This window comes from Myotis yumanensis, unplaced genomic scaffold (assembly GCF_028538775.1).
Source record: "Myotis yumanensis isolate MYYU_CA2020_CCGP unplaced genomic scaffold, mMyoYum1.0.hap1 SCAF_1, whole genome shotgun sequence".
Taxonomy (NCBI): Eukaryota; Metazoa; Chordata; class Mammalia; order Chiroptera; family Vespertilionidae; genus Myotis; species Myotis yumanensis.
Genome location: NW_027223752.1, coordinates 147036125 through 147059466, shown reverse-complemented (window position 1 = coordinate 147059466; position 23342 = coordinate 147036125). Strand labels below are relative to the sequence as shown.

The 23342-nt window shown below is 41.5% G+C and overlaps 1 protein-coding gene across 1 annotated transcript in view; it reads right to left on the bottom strand.

Moving 5' to 3' along the window:
- The window catches only part of KIAA1217 (KIAA1217 ortholog), a 306068-nt gene that overhangs the window by 83650 nt on the left and 199076 nt on the right, over positions 1–23342 (bottom strand). Inside the window, 2 exon segments of the mRNA XM_070432834.1 lie at positions 15212–15305; positions 19510–19708. Coding sequence (XP_070288935.1) covers positions 15212–15305; positions 19510–19708 — 293 coding nt within the window.

Sequence of the window (23342 nt, the reverse complement as noted above, 5' to 3'; positions counted from 1 at the left end):
GTGGCACATTTCTCATTTTCACGAGAACGCAGAGGTTCTCCAAGATCGCAGGCTAATGGGCTCCTTGGTCTAGATATAGAAGTGAAATCTGCAGCAAGTTTCTGAAGCATTAAGATCCGAACCCTGGAGATACCTATGAGTGACTTGCGCTGCAGTGGAGCAGTATTTTTGTTTGTTTTGTTTTGTTTTGCAGTGACACAGCTGCTAAGAAATGTATTTTTAGATTTGCTTTTGAAGCAAGCAAAAATGGCATCCACTTTGCGGATATGTATCTAGAATGTCCCCTCAGTCTCTGGGCTGAGATGGGTCAACCATCTACTGAATGCCCTATTCAGGTGCCTTCCTCCTTAGAATGAGTACAAAGAATGGCACCAGGCGCAGCTCCCAGAGCCGGGCTGTGACCTCACACCTCAGAGGCGAGTTGCAGAAAAAGCACTCACTGCGCCTCAGCCCTGTAGATCAGGCCCCTGCTCTTCCGGAATTACTTCATCACTGACATTGTTATGTTTGGGTTTTTCTTTGGCAGCTCTTCTTACTATATCAAGGGCAGATGGAAAGGAACAGGTTCAAAGAGTTAAATCAGAAGAAGGGGAAGCATGACCTTTGATTCACAGGAAAAGACAAACATAAAAAGAAAGAAATCAAGTGCATGAGTCGATCAACGGAGAGAAAGATGCTTTCTGCACTTCAGGACCAGGGCCTGTGCTAGAGCTTCCTGGACAAGGGGAAGGACCCGTGGCCTCAATGACACACTGGGCGTTCACACTTCTTATCAGAAAGGGCCTTAAGTAAATCAATCTGCACGAAAGGGACCGAGGAAACAGCTCCTCTTTTGTGCCAAATACCAAGATGCTGGAGGTCTTGAGAACACTTAAGCAAGAATTCAATTTGACCCTGACATCCAAATGGTTCATTTTCTTCAATGGTATAATCCTTAATAATGGTTTACTCTGCCCCTCTATGAACACCCAACTCTGGCTTTGTCATAATGCCTGGGTTTCTACACTTCACTCGATAACAAGATATTGTCACTCTTTCTGCCAGACCCTCACACCAAATGTACTATCATGCTTTAAGTCAATTTTAAATGGACTTTCTTTTTATTTAGTTGTGACAAAGCAAGAATATTCATTAACTTTCAAGTTCTTGGCACTACTTATCTTTGCAGTACTTGTTAATACAACATTATTTAATTAATAACATTTAAAAACTTGTTTCTTCTATGTGCCACTTAAAATCATTGGCTCCAAGGGAAAAACAGTTTTGGAAGTAGTCTGAATAGTAATACATTAAAGTTCCAAACAGAGTTATTGTCAGAGCCTTAGCAAAGAGGCCGACGTTTGAAAATAACACTATAATACTATACAACCCTTTAAAGCCAATGTTATTTTATTCAAAGTATCATAATTTGAAGCAGCTGCTGTTTTTCAGTTGTCTTGATGGCTTGCTCTCCTTCAATAAAATATTGAATGATATGAATCGGGTTAGTTGAGCAACCCATTTCTTTCTGGTCCAGGCCCATGCATATCTGACTAATGAGCTCTGGCCACACCACAGTGTTGTGCTGCTGTCTGGACGCAAAGTGAAAGCTGGCTATGCTCAGCGACTACAATGGACAGCTGAGAAGTCAATGGCATAGTGTTTGCCTGAATCAATCAAGAAAACAACCCTCGAGAGGGTGAGAACCAAAAGAGGAGAGCCCTGGAAATGGACAAAAGGCTGGTGTAAGGGGCTGGGGTGGCCTGGGATCCAGCCCTACTTTTGTCACTTCCTTACGTTGTGGCCTTAACCAACTCACACCAGTCATGCTAGCCTCCTGAGTCACAACTGGCGGTGAAAGAGTGATGAGAGGTGATGTGTAAGTCCTTTCCACCTCTAGAACCCTGATTCCAATAAGCCAGGCCTGTTTCTTCAGGGAGCGCCAACGACACAGGCCAGATGTATTTCCTAGTCACAGGAGCCAGCCCCAGCTCCTCAGAGCGGACAGTGTCACACCTGCAAATCACACGCAAGCAAAGGGATCGCCAACCCCACGGGATAAAAGCAGGGCTTGCCACCAGGCAATATGGATCTTAAAAACATTTCTTTCCTCTTCAAAGGATAAATGTGTGTCGCCCCCCCGCCCCCCAAATTTACATAAAAGTAACACAAGCTCACCTGAGGGATTTTAGGAAAATCATGAAGAAAAGAATGGTCACCTGGATAGGATCTTGGCTCCAAGGGAGCCTGTATTGATATAACAGGAAATGAACTCCCATAGTCCAAGCTGCCCTGACGGGGACTCACAGAGGAGACATTCAACCCCAGGGAAAAAACAACATGTAGGTACAAGGGATACAACCGGAAAATACCAGGACATATGATCGCAGTCAAAGGCCATTTCTGCTAGCACCTATATTTATGAGCCAAGAAACGGGGTGTGGCTTGGATATAAAAAAGCTGAAGTGTGGCATTAACCTTTCCTGAACTTTCTAGCAAGGCACAGAGCTCTCAGGAGCTCACCCCAGTGGCTGCTGGAGGAGGAAGGCCTGGTTCCAGTCAACATTCAATTGCGTCGGTTGCTTACCCAGCCCCAGGTTTTATGCAGAAATGGGGTTGGAAGCAAGCTGCTTAGATCCTGGAGCCCAAGTGCAGTGCTGCGATGAGCAGCCGCATTCCCGGTGGATGCTGCTGGCAGGCATTACTTCGCAGCCCAGGTCACCAGGACATTTTGGCGGCTGAGTGGCTGTGTCAGTCTTCAGGAGGGGCCGAGGCAAGCAACAGTCCCTGCCTCTGAGTCGGTGCAGCTAGCTGTCCTGACTCCAGAGCCCTCCACCTTCCAAGTTCTTTAACGTTCTTCCTGTCCACCTCTTTCTAGAGGCCTGAAAGGAGAGCAGGCGGGCACATGCAGGCCGTCTCCATTCAAAGACGCTCCCTCACTTCCAAGTCAAGCTCTCGAATAAGCTCCCTGGTCCCACGAGAAGTTTTATGAGCGCACAGCACGTGACGCAAAGAAGGAAGCGTAAGAAGGAAACAGCCCTTTATCCACGGTGCTGTCTGCTATCCCACGTCATCTGACGTTCACTGTTTTCATTTCACTCTAAGTTGTAACCAGGTCCCTGAATAACAACCAGTGTGATACTAGGTCTTGGATGCTACAGATCTAAAAAAAGATATATCCAAAATTGTACTAAATAATTTATTGTGGGCGCTGTCTCCTCATCAGGGAGCAGCGTCCCACTGAGACCCAGCTTTCATTCTCTTGTCTGTCTTTTCTAAGAGATCTCTTAGGTTTTGTTAAGCTAAAGATAGGTAAGATAGAAATAAGCTGTAGAGACGAAACCGGTTTGGCTCAGTGGATAGTGTCGGCCTGCGGACTGAAAGGTCCCAGGTTCAATTCAATTCTGGTCAAGGGCATGTACCTGGGTTGCAGGCACATCCCCAGTAGGGGATGTGCAGGAGGCAGCTGATCGATGTTTCTCTCTCATCGATGTTTCTAACTCTCTGTCTCTCTCCCTTCCTCTCTGTGAAAAATCAATAAAATATATTAAAAAAAAAGAAATAAGCAGTAGAAATAGAAAGTAAGTGGTAGACGTTAGAAAATAAGCAGTAAGAATCAATCCTTTCACCCCCCCCCCCCCCCCCCCACTCAGGGTCACTGAACCAGGCTGAGCTGGCATGGCACATAAGGTGCCCTGGGGCTGAGTATGCCATGGCCGTGCCGGCTCCCCACAATTTATCTTGAAGACAGTTAAGCATTACTTATTTATTTATAAATCATTACTTCCAAGATGAGTTATCTGTATCTGACTCCAGACTTGGAGCTCTTAGCTCCTGGTAAGGCTGTGCATAGTTAGATTCTAAAACAAGACCTGTAGAGTCAGCCTGGGTTTGAGTCACAACTTTGCTACCTACTAGTGTGTGATCTTGTTATTAATCTTTCTCAGCCTTTGTTTTCCAATCTTAAGATAGGTATGATGGCACCTACGCCAAACAGTTATTATGATGATTACATAAAATAACGTATACTATTTAGACCACATTGGAAAACAACTTCTCATATGAACTCATCTCTAAATTGGGATAATGGTATCCATACAGTTATTCATAAGCTGATCCATGCTCACATGTACCTTTAAAATGAAACAGATTGATTTAATAGAACATTATTCTTATTAAACTTCTTTAAAAGAAATAAATGCAAAATATTGTGATTTTAACTAGTGCAAGAATAAGACAGAATAGTTATTCTCAAGTAAATATAATTTCTGCCAAAGACTTTTTTCAGTCAATTATTAAACCCAATAGAAATGAAATCTATCTATTATGTTATAATATGTCAAAACTGTAGAATATTTTAATGTTATTCATAAAGCTTAAATTGATATTTCTTTTTAAAATGTAAAAATCAAGATAAAAGAGCTATTTTTATTTTAAAATCTACAATGTTTTATACAAGAAAAAAAACAAGAAAATTCCCCTGGACTGTGAAAGGACACATATTAATCTCCACCCCCCCATTTGTACCACGCCTTCAAATTCTCTACATTTGTCTCAGAAACTAAATGCAAGTGAGCACCTTTGTGAAAACACTGAAAACTGTCACAAAACACATAAACCGATGAGATCTGTACTAGCAAACAATGTTGACTATTTAAATCCTTTTCTAAATTATAAGGTTCAGCAGACACTAGATCACAAAATTTATTGACTGAAGACAGCCCAATGTAATTTAAATGGATTTTTTTTTAAAAAGACGAATGCCAATAACAAAGAAGTGCCCTCTAAACAGTTAAAATAAAAACCTGAAATTTCAATTCCTCATTGAATCAACTTAAACACAGCAGACCTGACTCAATCCAGGGAATGTGCCACAGACGACAAAAATTTCTGAAAATTCTTTTCTGTTACAGAGGCACAGTTCTTACCTTACATCTTCCGTGAACCTTTCTCTTCTAGAAGAAACTTTCTAGACTCGCAGAGACCTTGGAATCACCCATCTCTCGAACGCTTCCAGCGCTGCCTGTCTTTATGGTGACTGAATGCAAGGCTTGAGGTTTTTGTGTGTGTTCTTTTTTTTTCACAGAAGGAAGCTTTTAGTCAAAATATGCGGTTTAAAGGAGCAGTATCCACCCTTGTTAAAACTATTTCACGGACATTCAGAGGTTTTGTTGCTACTCTATGAAAGTTAAATCTGAGTAGGAAGGCATTTTTCCTGTTCCGGAAATCGGCATAAGTAAAACCAATGCTGAGCTAACGAGAAATGTTTCTTCCATGTGTTCGTCTGGCAGAAGCTGTGAGCCATATCAAGGAAACACGTGATGTTTATAAATACAATATGGCTCGTGTTGTCATAACCTCTCAATGACAAAAAGGAAAAATAAGTGCAAGGAAAAGCAAGCAGCCACACAGCAGGAAAGATGAGATTTGTATCACTTGGAAGCTGTACATCAGATGTGCATAGATTACCCTTTCTTGCTTCTTAAAAATAAAATAAAATGTAACTGGAAGTAGCGAGGGAGGAATATCTACCTTGTCCTGGATCTTCCCCGCATGGAAATGTGTTTGCCTAGCTAATCGTCTCAATAAGAAGAACTCCTTACCATTCCAATAGAAATACTTTGTGTCTGTCAGAAAGACAGGACAGAAAAGGCCATAATTACATCCATTATGCATAAGTGAGTTCCATAGTGTTAACTCAAGCAAATAGCAGAATGAAGGCGAAGATTTCACATAGCCTGGAACTGATGTGAAAATTATAGATGTCTGTGTCATTATTCATTAGTGACTTTCTGATCTTCTATTGGACTGTAGGATTTGTGAGGGCAGTTACCATACTTGGTCACTATTACAGTTGACTCTTGAATAATGTGGAAGTTAGGGGCTCCGACTCTGCACAATAAAAAATCATGTTTACTTTTACTCCCTCAAACTTGACTACTAAGAGCCTACTGTAGACTGGAAGCTTTACTGATAACAGAAATAGTCGATTAACACATATTATGTATGTTATATGTATCATATACTATATTCTTAGAATAAAGTAAGCTACAGAAAAGAAAATGTTATTAAGAAAGTCATAAGTATGATATAGTCCCATTCATTTATTTTTGCTTTTATTTCCCTTGCCTATGAGGCCAAATTAATAAAATAGTACCTATGTTTTCTTCTATGTAGTTTATTATTTCAGATCTTATATTTAGGTCTTTTTTTAAATTTTTTTAATTTTTTTTTTTTTTTGCTAAAAGTATTACAAAGGGTATTACATAAGTGTCCTTTTTTCCCCCCCGCCCTTGACAATCCCCTGCCCTCCCTTACCCCCCAGTGTCTTATGTCCATTAGTTATGCTTATATACATGCATACAAGTCCTTCGGTTGATCTCTTACTCCCCTCCCTCCTGCCCCCCAACCCTCCCTGGCCTTCCCACTGCAGTTTGACAATCAGTTTGAGGCAGCTCTGCCTCTGTATCTATTATTGTTCAAAAGTTTGTAATGGTCTTTATTATCCATTATATTTAGGTCTTTGATCCACTTTGAGTTAATTTTTGTGTATGGTGACAAGCAGCAGTCATTTCATTCCTTTGCATATAACTTTCCAATTTTCTCAGCTCCATTTATTGAAGAGGTTTTCTTTTCTCCATTGTACATTTTTGGCTCCTTTGTACAATGGAATATTACTCAGCCATAAGTAAAGGTGAACTATTGCCATTTGTGACAACATGTATGTGTCTTGAGAATGTCATGCTAAGCGAAATAAGTCAAGAACCATGTGATTTCACTCATATATGGGATATAAAACTGAAAGCAACAAATGAACAAACAAGACAGACAAACAAAAACTCACAGACACAGACATCAGTATGGTGGTTACCAGAGGAAAAGGGGGTGGGGAGTGGTAGCAAAAGGTAAATGGGGTCAAATATATGGCGATGGAAAGAGATTTTACTTTGGATAGTAAATACACATGATATATTATTGCACATGTGAAACCTAAGTAATTTTATTAACTAATGTCGTCCCAATAAATTTAAATACAATTTTTTTTAAAAAGTCATCAAGAAGAGAAAATGCACTTATGGAATTGCACTGTAAATGAAAAAAATCTGCCTATTAGTGGGCTACACAGTTCAAAATCATGTTGTTCAAGGGTCAACTGTGTCTCTTCAGAATCTTGCACAAAAGCCTAAACCAGGGAAGTGGTTCTACGTATAGTGGTTGGGAGAGTGAATCAGTGAAACTTCACAATAAAAGAGTCAGATGAACTGTTCTAAAATAATCACTCCTACTTTATAAGTTTGGAGGCATTTAAAATACTGACCATACAATCTAGAGGCAAGATTTGTCTGACTGAATTATAAATACAGTGAAATAAGATCTGTCTTATTTAATTTGTTATCTGGAGATTTGTTTACTTTCTGCTATAGGGGAACGTAACTCCTGAGAATAAAATGCAGATATGTGTACATCCCTTAATTTAAACTGACAAATCTGTTGCTCTCATCTTAAAACTTCAGGGCTATTCACTGCTATAAAATTATATGGATACGAGATGTTAGGCTAGATAGGCATTCGTATTTCTCATTTTGGTCAGGAACTACTTCTGGGATAAACTAGGGAATATGTTGCAAACCTCAGACATTTCCAGTTATAAGTTCTTGCACTGATCTTAGGAGAAAAGGCATTAACTGGAAATTTGTGATGGGAAAAGTGCTGAAGTGAGCCCCCTTTTCATCCAGACATGTAATGAGAATTTTCTCAAAGCAGGACAGTATCCAAGGGAAACACAGGAGTTTCCTTTAAGAAGCTTAGAATTTAAAAAGGACTTATATGTGCATATCAATACCTACAGTGCAGGCAGGAAAAGGTGAGTGTGCTATGAGAGGGGGTAGAGGTGAAGTTCTGTGGAAGTCAGAGAAGAAAAAGTGGTGAGTGAGGCTTGGAGAAGAGAAGAGTAAGGGGAAGTTAGATGATGACAGTGGCTTCCGAGTTAGGTCTTTAAAAATGGGTGGCACATAGACACTGATGATGAAGATAGGAGTGTGGAGAACAGTAGTGACCCCAGGAGTAAGAAGGCCCGTTCTGAAGATGACCTGCCTGGCTCTGAATCCAGCTCCACTTCTGAGAAGCTCTGCGGCTTTGAGCAAGTTCCCTAACCTCCCTGATCCTCCTTCCACAACTGAAACAGAGCGATAATAAGAATTCCTTTCACACTGGCTTTTACTGAAAAATCAAATGAGCAAAATGCTCATTTTTCAAAATGCCCAGCATGGTACCTGGTCCAGAGTATATCATGAATATTTCATTATGTGAGTGAAGGGAATACTGTGATGGTTGGGTCAAGGAGGGCCTTGAATGAATCAAAGAAAATTAGTTAGGAGTGTTTTCTGATTTCTATGGGATTCTCTTCTCTTCCATTTCTATAGAATTATTTCATTCACCCCTGCCTTCCCCAAGTCCCAAACCCTTCTCAACCAGAACACTGGCCTGAGGACAAAATAAAAATCTCAATTACATTAGAAAATGGGCACATACTTCTTTTCCTTTACTTTGATTTTCTTCCCCCCTCCTTTGTTTTTGGCAGGATATCTTTTTAACCTTTCCAGAAGAGAACAGAATGAAACAAAGTCAAATATGAAAAGACACCGTAATAGAATTAAGAAGTGAAACAAATACTTTAAAAGAATATTTTATGTGTTCTAAAATCTTAGTAGAAGCATCATTTCAAAACTTGCAAAAATCACATGGAAATATCAAAAAAGGTAGACTGTGGGCTGAATCCAAAGAGTAAGACAGAGCTGGGTTCAAACCTGACATCTGACATTTACCAGGTGTGTGGGTCTGGGAGAGACATCATTACCTCAGTTGTATCATCAGTAAAATGGAGTCAGAATACCTACTTTGCAGAGTTGTTGACTAATTTAAATAATATGCAAAGTATTTAACACATTGCCTACCATATAGACACAAAAGAGTCTATTATTCTAAACTTAGGAAAACAGTAATAGAGAATGAATATTACTTATATCCTGACTGATTCCCCAAAAATATAATAGAGTTCATATAAATTATTACAATTTTGCCCCTCAAAAAGTCAAAGTGGAACGCAGGACAGAAAAAACAAGAGAGGAGGGAAAATTAAAAAGAGAAGCCAGGAACAAAGCCAGCACACAAAATACACACTGCAGAATGCCTGTACACTTGCTGTGGGTGGGCCACAAATTTAATTCTAAGCTTTAAAGTAGCAACACAAAGAGGGAAAATGATCACTTCTAAGACTCAGAGTGTCCACATGATAAAAATAAACCGGGAGAAGCACAACTATTTCTGGTGATGAGAACAGGGAGATATTTTAACAGTGGCTTCTCATTAATGACAGAAAATGAATAATACAGCATTTGTAGTACTGTCACTACACTACTCAAGGCATCACGTTTGACAAGTATTTACACTCACCATGCAAAAGACACAAACTGGCTCTTGGAGGGATACAAAGATGAGCATGAGAATGGTTGTGCCTTTGGAGAACTCACAGTCTTAGGGGTGAGATGAACATGCATTTAAATGAGTATAACACCAACAGAATGTGCAAAATGTCCCCCTAAAAGAAAGATGAATTCTGACAGAGCATTAGGGAAAGCTTCACAGGCAGTCTTTTATTTGGCCTCTAAAAGCACGAGTTTAATTTTTTACACTTTATTATGGAAATTTCCAACCATAAAAAGTAGAGAAAATAATATAACAGACTACCATCATCCAGCTTTGACATTTTTCAATATTTTACCAATTTTGTTTCATATATTTCCAAAGCAATTTTTTTATTTGCTTTGCTGGAGTGTTTTAAGGCAAATCCCATTAATCGTGCCATTTGACCTGTAAATACTTTAGTATGTCTCATTTTTAAAAACACAACCACCAAGTTATCATTATGTCCATCAGAATTACCGGCTATCCCTTACTATCATCTGATTCCCAAAACATGTTCAAATTTTCCAAAGAGTTTCAAAGATATCTTTTACAGTTGGTTTGTTCTAATTAGGATTCAAACCTGGCATTTGGTGTTATTTTATAGAAGAGACCTAGAGACACAATAGTGTTCCCTCCCACCGTTTTTTTTTTTCATGCCAGCATTCTGTCACTGGCATCAGGCAACTGTCCCGTAGTAAGCTGCATGGACTTTCGAAAGGCAGACATGTGCGGTGGGAGAGTGCATTTCATACACTTGGAGCAAGAACTGTGAGGCAGCTTTGCTGGGTGTTGGGGTGGAGAGGATACTGGTCACTGGCCTGTGTGCTATTCTTTGCACAATGGGAAGTTGGGCTTAAGGTGATGACTTCAGAAGCAGTTGTTGGAGTGGAGGAGGAAGAGTTGGTTAAAGGCTGTTGCCGATAGAAAAACAGTGAACGATGCACCTCCAGCAGGAGGCCGTGTGGCTAACAGCCTGGAACGTGGAGTGCAGAGGCCTGGGTTCACTTCTCAGCTCTGCCTGCTCTAGCTGTGTGGCCTTGGGCACAGTTCTTAGCATACCTGAGCAAATGTCTCCTGAGTTATAAACATGAGGCAATACCTGCCTCAAAAGGTTGTCTTGAAGATTAAATAAAATTACCCTGAAAAGTAGGTAGTAAATGCTCAAAAAAGTTAGCTATTGTAAGAGTAGCAGTGCAGGCACTGGCCAAAGGGTCATCTGCCAGAGGCCTTGCACAGCGGAATGGTTCCGGTGACAGTAGGATGTGCTGAGAAACAGGAGTTAGGCCAGTGATGGTGAACTTATGACACGCGTGTCAGAGGTGACACGCGAACTCATTTTTTGGTTGATTTTTCTTTGTTAAATGGCATTTAAATATATAAAATAAATATCAAAAATATAAGTCTTTGTTTTACTATGGTTGCAAATATCAAAAAATTTCTATATGTGACACGGCACCAGAGTTAAGTTAGGGTTTTTCAAAATGCAGACACGCCGAGCTCAAAAGGTTCGCCACCACTGAGTTAGGCAACTGAAGACTCACTGATAAGTCAACTTTTTAAATCTCTTCTCCCCAATCCTCAAAACACACATATATGTGTGTGCAAATGTGCACGCATGTGTGTGTGCGCGTGCGCACGCACACACACACACACACACACACACCTTCTCTCACAAAGATAGAAAAACAGGAGGAAATAGCTTGGAAGAAAAAAGAAAAGATTATGACTTTTGTATGTGTGTGTCTTCAACAACAGGATACACTGGAAACACTGGAAGACTATCCACGTAGAGACAACCACTTGGAAATTGACCATTTGGGTCTTGAACTCTTAAGAAATTGCAGAGCCAAGGCTATAGTTTCAAGGATTGTCCACTTTGGCACGATTAAATCAGTAGTAAGATAAAACTCACAAGTAAAAAAGGTGAAGATAAAAAAAACAAATTAAAAAACACACAAACTGGAAGTCTGCCTGAAAACACTGAAGACCATAGAGCAGTGGTTCTCAACCTTGGCTGCACATTAGAATCACCTGGGAATCTTTTTAAAATCCTGATTTCTGGGCCTCATCCTCCGGAAATTCTGTTTCTTTGTTATGGGGTGGGGCCACATTAGTAACAAAGAAACAGAATTTCTGGAGGATGAGGCCCAGAAATCAGGATTTTAAAAAGATTCCCAGGTGATTCTAATGTGCAGCCAAGGTTGAGAACCACTGCCATAGAGGGCAAGAGGAAGAAAAATAGTTGGTGAATAAAAGAAGTGTGCCTGAATGTCGGCTGGGATTTAGCAATGGCTACAGTGTAATGGAAACCCAGGTTTCTAAGGAGACTGCGCATCGGTGTCAAATGCAGAGCGCAAATAGAAGAGGTCTGGGAGGCAGCGGCTGAACCGGGTGTTGGGAACTAATTTAAGACGCAGGGCTGAGCTGGGGATTGTGCTCTAAATGCAAATCTGGGAACTATCTATACACAAGGAAAAATTAAGGACATACAAGAGGGAGCAAAGTGAATGTCAGGAAGTAACTTCAAAGTGCCTGAGAAGGTGGAAAAGCCCGAAGACTGACAAAGCCACCGGCTTGGTGGGCGGGACGTCGCTGGTGGTTCCCGTTGAGAGCCACGGAATGGGATGGCTCCTCTTCGAGTTGTACATTTGTGAATTACAAACCCATGAGAACACATATAATTTTTTGCAGAAGGGCCTGTTCCACATGGTGACTACAGTACCATGGGAACTGAATTATCAAAGCTACTATTTAATGTAACAAAATAGGGACGGAAACATTCAGGAGCCGGGCGCGCTCATTCCAGCAGAGAACCACAAGTCTCATGAAATAGGCCAGCCTCAAAAATGCGCAGCGAGTGCAGAGTGAAAAACTAGACACGTCCTCCTCACCAAGCACATATGCCGTGCGCGCTCACCACCCCAGAGCGAATGCTTTAGTCTAACATGCTTCCTGAGTTACACCGGAGCATGGACTGTGTTAGACCCAGACTCTTACAACCTTTCTTTCACAGGCAAGATACTCAATTCATTGTGTAAGGGGAGTTTCAGAGGGCCCTGCAAAGTTCTGGCACTGCTGGTGTGGCGCCTCTGCATGGTCCACCCAAAGTTTGTCATGACACGCATGTGCATTGGTAACGAGTGGGCAGCTGGAGGACCATCCCGCTGCCTCTGGAGGCTGCTGAGGGAAGGTGAGTGACAGGCGGGGCAGGGCTGCCACGGGCACATTGCAGACATGCGCGAGGATGGAGCTCCTCTCCACCCACCGTGCAGCTCAGTTTAGTCTACAACAATTCATCCTTGCTCTGTTCTCTGTTTCTGTTCTTCACCACGAACCATGGGGCTATGCAGCTGCGCTCCAGACAGGGCTCAACAAAGCTTTCTTTCCTTTCATGGAAAGGCAGTTACATTCATCAGGAAGGAGAGAGAATGCCAACCTCTCGAGCCAAGAGGTGAGGCTGAAGGAATTCCATGTCTTTTAAATTCTGGAATCTGCGATGAGACCAAGCGGCAAACTGCAGGCACAATCACACCTAGTTGGTTTTTAAACTGCGTTCTGTTTCTCATTTCTAACTCATCTTCACTGAAACCTAAAAAGCTTTTCAGTGGGTTGGATGGTGAACATTTGTTGTCTCCTCGGCTGGGGACAACAGTTGATTTTTCTCACACAAAAAATTACTGTCGAAAGTACGCTGTGGGCAACTCAGAAAGTGATCGCTAGGGTCTCATCTTAAAGTAAAACACAGGACAACTTCACCGATAAGTTCTGAATTCCAATAGGCTTTGTCCACGTGGTTACTATTTGATTCTCCCCATGCTCGCGGATGGCCCCTTGTGCAGGTACCACATCTGCTTAAGAGTTAAAACAAGTGTCCTCCCCAGCCATAAACAAGATTTTCAGAGGCGATTCTGGGACCGCTGAGCGGGCTCTATGTAATGAAAACAGAAAGCTGAACACCATGAAACTCCAGTTCAAAGGCTAGACATATCAAACACACAGATCTCCCAGGGAGAAAAGATTCCTAAAAATGTCACCGAGAAAGAGAATAACGAAGCAATAAAAGGCAAAGGGTTTTGTGATATTCAGTCCACGCAGCCTGGTTGGCAGGCCTCGATCTGTCTTCACCTGGTGCTGGTTTACGTTTAGAGTGGAAGTGGCTAAAAATAAACCTCAAAATCCTAGATGGTCTGAAGTAGCCACACGGCCTTCGCTTCAAATCACACACCATTTCTGACATAAAAAAAAGCAGCAGTTGAGTACGCGAGAGGCCTCTTCCTCCAGAAGTGTAGGTTCTGATGTCACCACAATGTCATCACTCATATTCCAGGCCAGAGTTACCTAGAAATCCTCCCAGCACTTCCTATTGGACCTCCTGGCCTCTTGGTCCTGAACTCACAGACCCTGTGTGGTAGACAGAACGATGATGTCTACATCCTCAACCCTGGAACCTGTGACTTTAAAGTAGGGAGACTATTGTGGGGTATCCGGTAGGTTCCATGTGATCACAAGGGACCTGGGTTAGAGGTGTGATGATGGTACCAGAGAGATGCGATTTCACTGGATTTGACAACGGAGGATGAGGGCTGAACGCTGAGGAATGTGGGTGGCGCCTAAAAACTGAGACTAAAAGGAAAGAAAAGCCAACATCCCGCTGATGACCCCTAGATTTGAGTCCACCCATACTGGATGTCTGACCTATAGGACTGTAACATAGTAAGTCTGGGTCGTTGAAGCCACTGACTGTGTGGTAATTCTTATGGCTGCGGCAGAAAACAAAACGCTGTAGGAAGTGGGGATGCTTCACCTCAGGCACTCCCCTCCGGCGCTAGGAGACGGTGCCTGGCTTTCTCTGGCAATAAAACCAGTTCATTTCCTTTTTTTCTAGTTAAACTTCAGATTCCAGCAGAGTGCTAATCCTCAGAAAAGATGATATATAATAGCACAGCATCTTCTAAATTTGAGTGTGGGGGTGGGAGGAGGAAGGAGGTACAGTGGGAGAAGTTAATCTTTCTTTTTTCCTCCCATTTTCTTTCAGAGAGATGTAACACTATTGTTAGAAACACAATCCCTTTCTAGTGGACTTGCATTAATGTGGTTTGAAAATCTGCCTTTTCAGTTTCTCTGCTCTTTTTTCCCCTCCAAAATACCTCTGTGTGCTGTGAATGTTTGGATAATCTGAGATGATCTAAATGGAAAGAATTTTAGCTCCCAAACCATGTAGTTTTTCGTACTATGCCCTCAATCAATTCAGATAAGATTTGATAATATTTAATATACAGCAACAGCAAACAGTCCTGAATTAGAAGGTGAATAATTTAATTAGCGTGCTAAGACTTGGAATAGCTGACGTAAGAACATTAAAATATTTTACACTTAATTATTTATGGGGTATTCTTTTTCATTGCTGTTTGTATGCTAGCTTTATTTTAATTGGAGAAAAATAGAAAGAGTTCCTCTGAGTAAGTTAAGGTACTATGCATCAAGAACCCATTTATGTAAAGATTTTTCAGGATCCTCTTGGGGTGAGGACATCACTAAACTCCAGGCCTAAGAGCAATGAGTCTGTGTGAGGCCCTGTTTCAGTCCCTTTGCCCCAAATGACCAGAAAATATTTCTCTACCAAGAAAGCAAATGAGTCGTCAGACCAAATGAGTGGTGAGAACTCCCAAAACCTGGTGGTGGGGTGTGATTTCACCAGGAGCACATACCAGAAGAAGAGATGGTTTAACCCACCAAGTAAAATTAAAAATAGAACAGGAACACTTACCCTCATGTCTCCGTTCACAGTTTTTGGCGTGTGATTGAATGCATGTGCAGGATCCTTGTTGTACACTTTGAGGAGCGATCTGTCCTGAATGTTCCTGGAATAAAAAACATCAATAACTATGGCAGACGAAAGGAGCCTTACTTTGGCCATTTTCTTTGTCTGCCCATAAGAATCAGGTAAAAGACAGCAGCAGACAATCCAGCTGTTGTCCACAAGCAACCAGACAAAAGTTCTTTTACCACAGAGTAGGCAAAAATAAATAAGGAAAATAAAAATGACTTCAGTTTTTCTTTCCTTTTTTTTTTTCTTTTTTGTTCTTTCTGTGTAGTTTACCACCCATAGATAGAGGGTGGCATCTTTTAAGATGGTGAGCAAAGAAAGGTAACACTTAAAGAAACAGTAATGCTCTGATATCTACAACATGTTCCAAGAGATTTGGTTAATATTTAAATATTTAATTGCTTACTTTAACCAAACACCCATTTTTCTGCTTATCACATGAATGCACACAAACAAAAAATGCTTTTCCCCCTTCAAACAGTTTCAGCAAGGAAAAGAATATCTATTTGCAGCCCAGACCAAAAAAAAGTACCACAAAGATCAAAACCATATCTTTACAATGCCTTTTTTTTTCTTCCACAGTGGGTTTTAAAAAATACTTTTCTACATACAAGTTGAATGAGTGGATGCACAGGGTATTGAGAAGGAATAGCTGCAGATCACTTCTTCCACCTGTCTTTCTCTCCTTCTGAACCCAGCATTTAGAGCTGGGGAGTCAGTCACACCCCAGCAAAGAACAGAAGTCCCACACCTTTTCTCAGTTCCTACCTTAACATTATTTAAGACCATATGAGTTGTCTACGAAGTCCTTTTCCCTTCATATTCAGATTTCGTCAGCAGAAGGGCCACCCAAGGCCCTCTCAGCCTGGCCTGCACGGTGATTCCTTCCAGGGCCAGCGCAGGGAGGGGGGGGGGGGGGGTGGGGGGGAGGGGGGGACAATGTGTGCAGGAGGACACATTCCTTTCCTCCAGGTGCAGCCACACGTTTTGCGGGCTGATCGCAATCACTGGGATTACTGGGTTATGTTTTTGTTTTAAACGGAGTGGAGAATTCTTGGACTAGTCTTGCTTCCCTCTTTTAAATACCCGTCAGTAATTGCTTTGAAGCAGTGACTAGCCCAAGCTTGCACCATAGCTCCAGGTTTCAAGTAGCTCATTAGAAGTCAGCTTAGGGGGGAGTGTGCGGTCCTTGTTATTAAGGGGCTAGGTTACTCTGAAGGGGGAGTTCACAGAAGGTGAGAATGTGGGGATTCACTAAAGGAATTCACCCTGTAGCTTCGGGGAAAAGTCACAGTAATGATGTGGAGAAACCGAAAAACATACTTGAGCCACGAAAAAAAAACCTGGTGTGATTCTAAAGGTATTTAAAGTACCTTGGTTTATAATTAAATTAGAAACATGTTCATCCAAGATGAACCAACACCAAAGGCCCAGATTGCATTTATCATGGCAACATTTACAACACAGCATTTGAACCTGAACTCTCTGTGGCATTTCCCTAAGGAAAATATGGAGAACCCAACACAATGATGAAACAGCCAAACTTGTAACAAATATATTCTCACTTCAGAAAATACTGAAGAATGTAAAATGAAATTTGTCTCTGGGTTCAGATTAAAACCATTGTCTTCATTTAAAATCCACATGGTACATTTTTTTTGGAGGGGAAAGAGGTTTTATATAACGGTAATGTTGAGAATTTATTTGATCATTCAGATAAGATATACTTGAAGCATTTTATGCATAAAAGCAAAGAAATAGAATAATTATTTGGAAAGGATATATATATATATATATATATATATATAGTTGTATATATTTATATATATAAAAATTTTCTCCACATTTTTAGATCCATTTTTATAAGTAAATCAAAACACTAAAAAGTAAAATCTAGACAAATGACTTCCCAATTAAACATTTTAAAATGAGATTTTAAAAAATCAGGCTATTTACACTGCAGCATGAGGATAAACAAGATCATCATTTTTGCAAATATAAACATATTAACTGAAAATTATCAATGTTAGAAATGATCACTTCTCTCAAGCACTTGCTTGAATTTGCCTGAAAAAGGATCTTCTTAATTTGGAAAGTTGGGGGACCTTTCCTTTTTGTCTTCCCTCCCACTTCCCTCTTTGTGACTATGAAATGACACTCCCTCAGAATGCTTAAAGGAAGTATTAGTAGTACTCTGAGACTTGGGGAATGCTCTAGAATATTGGGCCTCATCTTATATAATAAAAGCCTAATATGCTAAGTGTCTGACTATTCAACCAGTCACTACGATGCTCAATGACCACCAGGGGGCAGATGCTCCGACCGGTAGGTTAGCTTGCTGCTGGGGTCCAGCCAATCGGGGCTGGGTGAGATGGGCTGGACACACCCTGGAACCCTCCAGTGGTCCCTCCCCGGACCTGATCATGCACTGGTGGGGTCCCTCAGCCTGGCCTGTGCCCTCTCACAATCTGGGACGCCTTCGAGGATGTTGGAGAGTCAGTTTTGGCCTGATCCCCGGGCCTCTAGTTGTAATATAAAAATTCTTGCATGAGCTGTGAGGCAGTGGGTCCAATTGTTCATAATAACCTCATCAGTCTTGAGCTCCATAATCAAAAGTGGCTTTGCCTAGTTTCATGCTTATTTGTTATTACCATATCTCTCAATTCCTCTAACTGCAAAACGCAGAAATTCAAGAGGAGTGTTCTAAAATGTCACGTCCATGTAAAAACTCTACATGGGATTATATTACCCCAAACACACTCTTTAAACATAACATGATTACTTCATGTTTAAGTTTATGCTTTATAAATTTCCTTTTATTGGTGACAGCCTGGTTAATAATTTATTTCAAAAAACAAACATGAATTTTCTGTTACCTATGAATATTTAAACATGTTTGGTTTTTTTTGTTTGTTTTTTTAAAAAGCAGGAAGGTTATGCAACGGATGCAGCACCCTCCACCTTAGGGCATGTGTCAAATTTTGAAAGCCCTCAATTGCTCATACAACTTGGCACTTGCCTAAATATGTCATTGCGATCACTGTTAGATATTTATCAGTTTACATTTATTATACATTAAAGGCACGTTTTTAAAAAGTGGTTTCCACTAATTCCATAATGAAGAAACAGGTCAGCCTGCTATTCCCCATAGGGCAAGTACCCAGGAACTCAAGTTGTGGCCCAGATGAGCTGAGCAGGGAATAAACGTTCTGAGGGAATAAAAAATTCTTGACCAAGAATGTGGACAGTCAGGTTTTGATTAGGTGTAGCCATGAACTGGCTGCGTGATCTTGAGTAAGTCCATTAACTTTTATGCATCTGAATGTCTAGTACCATAACATAAAAAGGCTAGAATAGTCACTAAATAATTTTTTAATTTCTAAAATGCTTAGAGGCTATCCTAAACAATTCAAACTACAATTCAAACTGTTATGCAAGGGTGTTGATTTAAGTCCTGTTTCTCAGGCTGTTTGTCTGGGACAGATTAGATGGGTCCCTTCTGCTCTATACACAACACCACCACAGCCGGTAAAGATGCTTTAATCGACTGCAGTAGCAGGCGTCCATGGAGCCTCAGTAGCAGGCGTCCATGGAGCCTCACTTTAGAGTATATTCTACTGGGCGCCCTGGAGAAGCCCAACTGGAGGGAGATCCTTTGGTAAAGGCCCAACTATTTAAGACACAACTGGGAAGGGAGAATACGTCTCAGCCTCTTTTCCTGTGGATAGTAGCAGATTCCACTGCTTTTATTCTGACTGGCTCATGTGAAGAATGACTCAGTGGGGTCATTGCCTAAGATGTCCTCAGGCTTGTCTGTGAGGGCAGAGCAGCTGAGAAGTTGGGAAAGTTCCCGTCAGAAGTAGTGTCTTCAACTCTGACGACCTTGATCAGGTCTCTCCGCCTGGGCCTCAGTTTCCACAGCTCTTAGATACCTGGTGGACTGGATCGTTTCCTAAGTTCTTTTCAGACACAACATGCAAAGATCTCTGTGGGAGAAGTCTAGACACCGTTGCCTTTGTAAACCACTTCTTTGTAAGTGAATTATGGAAAGCCAGCGGGTGAATTCCCACCTGGGTGAGATAAACCTGCCAGGTAGGAGCAGGCTTTCTTCATGGGGCCACGAAGAAAGTAGGACTCAATACAAACTGTAGCAATGCTAAACGCAATATGGTACACACACACACACACACACACACACAAACACACACACACACACACCACACGGCATGACTGCTTACCTTACATCATTTAGTTCATAATAGACATTTCTGCTTTCGTCTTTGATGTAAATGGCGACACTGGGCGACTCCAGCATTTTCATGGTGAGCTGCTGTGGGAAGGCACTTACGAAGAGAGCCCGGATCGTGTCTGCACTCGTGATTTCGTTGGGCATCCTGAGCTGCTTGGTTTCATCTCCATACTGGAGATAGAGAACCCCTGCGTGCAAAAGGAGCACAGCGGTCACTCTCAGACCAAGACTCACAGGACACGCAGCACAAGCTAAGCCACTTCTGTCTGGCCACGTGCAGGAAATGTTGTGGACAAGCTTGAAAGCATGCAACAAGAAATATATGTTCGGAATTTCCAAGGAATGCACTCTCTGGTTATCTCAAAAGTACCCATTTTTATTCTTTGGGAGTCCGGGCAGGTGTTAAAGAGGCTAATTTTCAACTTTTTTAAAACTAAAAGAACAAAAAGCGAACCTCTGGCAGCCTAAAGCAAAAGCCAATACTTAATCCCCTTGAAAGGTAGACTTAGGAATTTAACAGCATAGGGTGATCCCCCCACCCCCCATGTCTTTCACTAACTAAAAACACATTCAGTATAGCCATGTGTAAGATATATAGTTTAATCAGTGGTTCTCAACCTTCTGGCCCTTTAAATATAGTTCCTCATGTTGTGACCCCATAAAATTATTTTCGTTGCTACTTCATAACTCTAATGTTGCTACTGTTATGAATCGTAATGTAAATATCTGATATGCAGGATGGTCTCAGGCGACCCCTGTGAAAGGATCATTCGACCGCCAAAGGGGTCGTGACCCACAGGTTGAGAACCGCTGGTTTAAGTCTTTATAGTCCATTCAGAAACATTTTAAGTGGCAATGTTACAATATTTCTGTAATCTAAGACATATTTATTTAATGTTTATACCATGTGAAACTATAAGGAAAAAGTGGCACCCTGATGTCTCAGAAAGAAACTGGAACAAGTCAGTTGCACAAATGAAAACAAGCACAGGATCACAGAATTCCAGCATTCCAGAGGGTACGTGGCTCCCAATGAACCATGCCTATACGAGTAGCCATGCTCTTACAAAGTGCAGATTCTTCCAAGATCCGGTCTGAGCTTTGCCATGTGACTTTCTTTGGCCAACGGGACATTAGCAAGTGTGATGCAAAATGGAGGCTAGCCAAGTGCTTGCACACTAGACCTTGTCCTATTGCTGAGCATGGTCATGGGTTCTCCCTCACAGAATCACACTTCCATGGAATCCAGGCAAACATGTGGAGGCCGCATGGAGAAGAATGGAAGCCCTGACTGGTGGCCCCACTAAGCATCCGTTCTCCAGCCAGTCATGAGGGTGAACCCTCTCGGTAGGGGTATCCCTCCCTCCCGGGAGAACTGCCCCCATCACACGAAACAGAAGTCATATGAAACAGAATCGAGAGCCTGGCCCAAGTTGCAGAATCATGAGCAAATAAATGACTGTGTTTGTTTTAAGTCACTATGTTTAGGGTCATGTGTTACTCAGGAATAGATAACCGAACCAGGGAATTGGAGATTCTGACATTCAATTTGTATCCTATTGTGAGAATCTACTGAGGAGGGACTACTACTTACTACTAGAATAATCCTTGGCAGGAGAGATTTAAAAGAGAACAGAATATGACTTCTGGTTAAATATGGCCGTTTGTGTAACACATTTATCTCTTTCTCCTCCTGAAATTCCATTAAAATGACAATGAGGAATAAAAAAGCAAACATTAAAGAATCAACAGAACAGGAGAGGAAACAATAGCAGACAAGAGAAAGCTGACACCTAGGTCTTCAAGGAGACAACTCCACATAAAACGCAGGCCCAGGGGAGCTCCGGAAATGAGCGCCAGACTCTGAAGGCAGGAATGCACAGTGACCGGAAAGCATGAGCCCTGATTGAACTTCCTTTTTTTTAATGGCACAGCAACCTGTTCATATCTCCCTTTTTATCCCACTCAGCCAAGCGACTCCCCATATCCACAGAAGACTGAAGAGGTTGAACCAGATTCTGCTCATGGGCACAGGGCAGTGGGTGAAGTGCCCTCTGACAGCATCCTGGCAAAGGGCTGCCATCGCAGCCAGGGACTGGAGGAGCCCCCCAGGAACGCTGGCTGGCCTGTGGGAAGAGAGCAACAGAATTGTGAGGGTAACTGTGCAGGGTCTGCTTGGTCACCACGGTGGTAAGCAGCCTGGCCCATATATAAAGCTTCCGGTTAGGACACCCGGCCTCGCTCAGAGATTAGCAGACTACCCGGGATTAACGGACATTTCATAAAAGCCTCTAATGTGAAAGAAAAGACTGAAATAAACAGAAAACAGAAACTCAGAAGGGATGAGACAATCCAAGAAAAGGGGGATATTTGGAGAGCAAAAGTGAACTCTGGGAACCATGAGAGCAGAAATTAAACACATTCATTGAAAAAGAAAAAGTTGATAAAAACCTTAAAAGTGTAGTAAAAAGACTTTTAGATGGGAGAAAGGTGAAAACCAAGAAGAAAAACAGAGAATTACTTCAGCGCATCCCAATACCTAATAATGGAGACTTGGATAAAAAGAGATCAGTAAAAATAGAGAAGTTTTACAAAAAGTATTATTAGACCTCCCCCACCCCCAACTGAAGGACATGAGATTGGAGATTGAAAATATTCATGAAATGCTCAATACACTCAGGCTTGTCACTGAGACATTCCAAATGGCAGGGGAATGAGAGGTTCCCACCAACCCAGAGGGTGTGGAGAACAGTCACAAGAGAAGGGCCAGGACTCAGAAAGGCACTAGAGCTTTCTCTACAGCAACCAGAAACCAAAGACAATGGAGAAACAGCCTAGGAAATCTGGGAGGAAATACTTTAGATTAGGTTTGTATCCTTCCAAACCATCGACTGGGTATCTATTAAAGTCAGATTTGCAGTGAGGCCTTCCTGACCACCTTATTCATTATTTCAGCACCCATTTTCCCTAACAGTTCATTCTCCCATCCTTGCTTCATTTCTGTTCTTGAGCATTTTTCACTCTACAGTTGATGCTTGAACAATTCAGGGTTAGGGGCTGACCCCTACACAGTTGAAAATCTGAGCATAACTTTTGACTCCCCCAAAGTGCAACTACTGCTAGCTTACTGTTGACCAGAAGCCTTAGCGATAATAGAGTGGGCAAAAGTGGTTTTACAGTTGTGAGTATGCGAAATACAGAGTTTATTCTTGTATTACTATTTAATTGTATTTTCCATATGAATAGTTGTAAAACTACTTTTGCCTCACCCTGTCTACACAGTTGATTAACACATATTTTTATAAATATTATATTCTATATTGAAATGCTATACTAAGCTAGAGAAAAAGAAAATGTTAAGAAAATCATAGCCGAAACCGGTTTGGCTCAGTGGATAGAGCGTCGGCCTGCGGACTGAAAGGTCCCAGGTTCGATTCCGGTCAAGGGCATGTGCCTTGGTTGCGGGCATATCCCCAGTAGGAGATGTGCAGGAGGCAGCTGATTGGAGATGTGCAGGAGGCAGCTGATTGATGTTTCTCTCTCATTGATGTTTCTAACTCTCTATCTCTCCCTTCCTCTCTGTAAAAAATCAATAAAATATATTTTAAAAAAAGAAAATCATAAGGAAAATACATTTACAGAATTTATGGAAAAAATCTGCATATAGGTGGACTCACACAATTCAAACTGCTTTCAAGGGTCACCTGTATAATTCATATTTTAATTATTGTTATTGTTTATTGTCAGTCTCTCCCTTTAAAATGTAAGCTTCATAAAGTCAGGAATTTTTAAAAATGTTTTTGTTCACCGTGGTATTCTTAG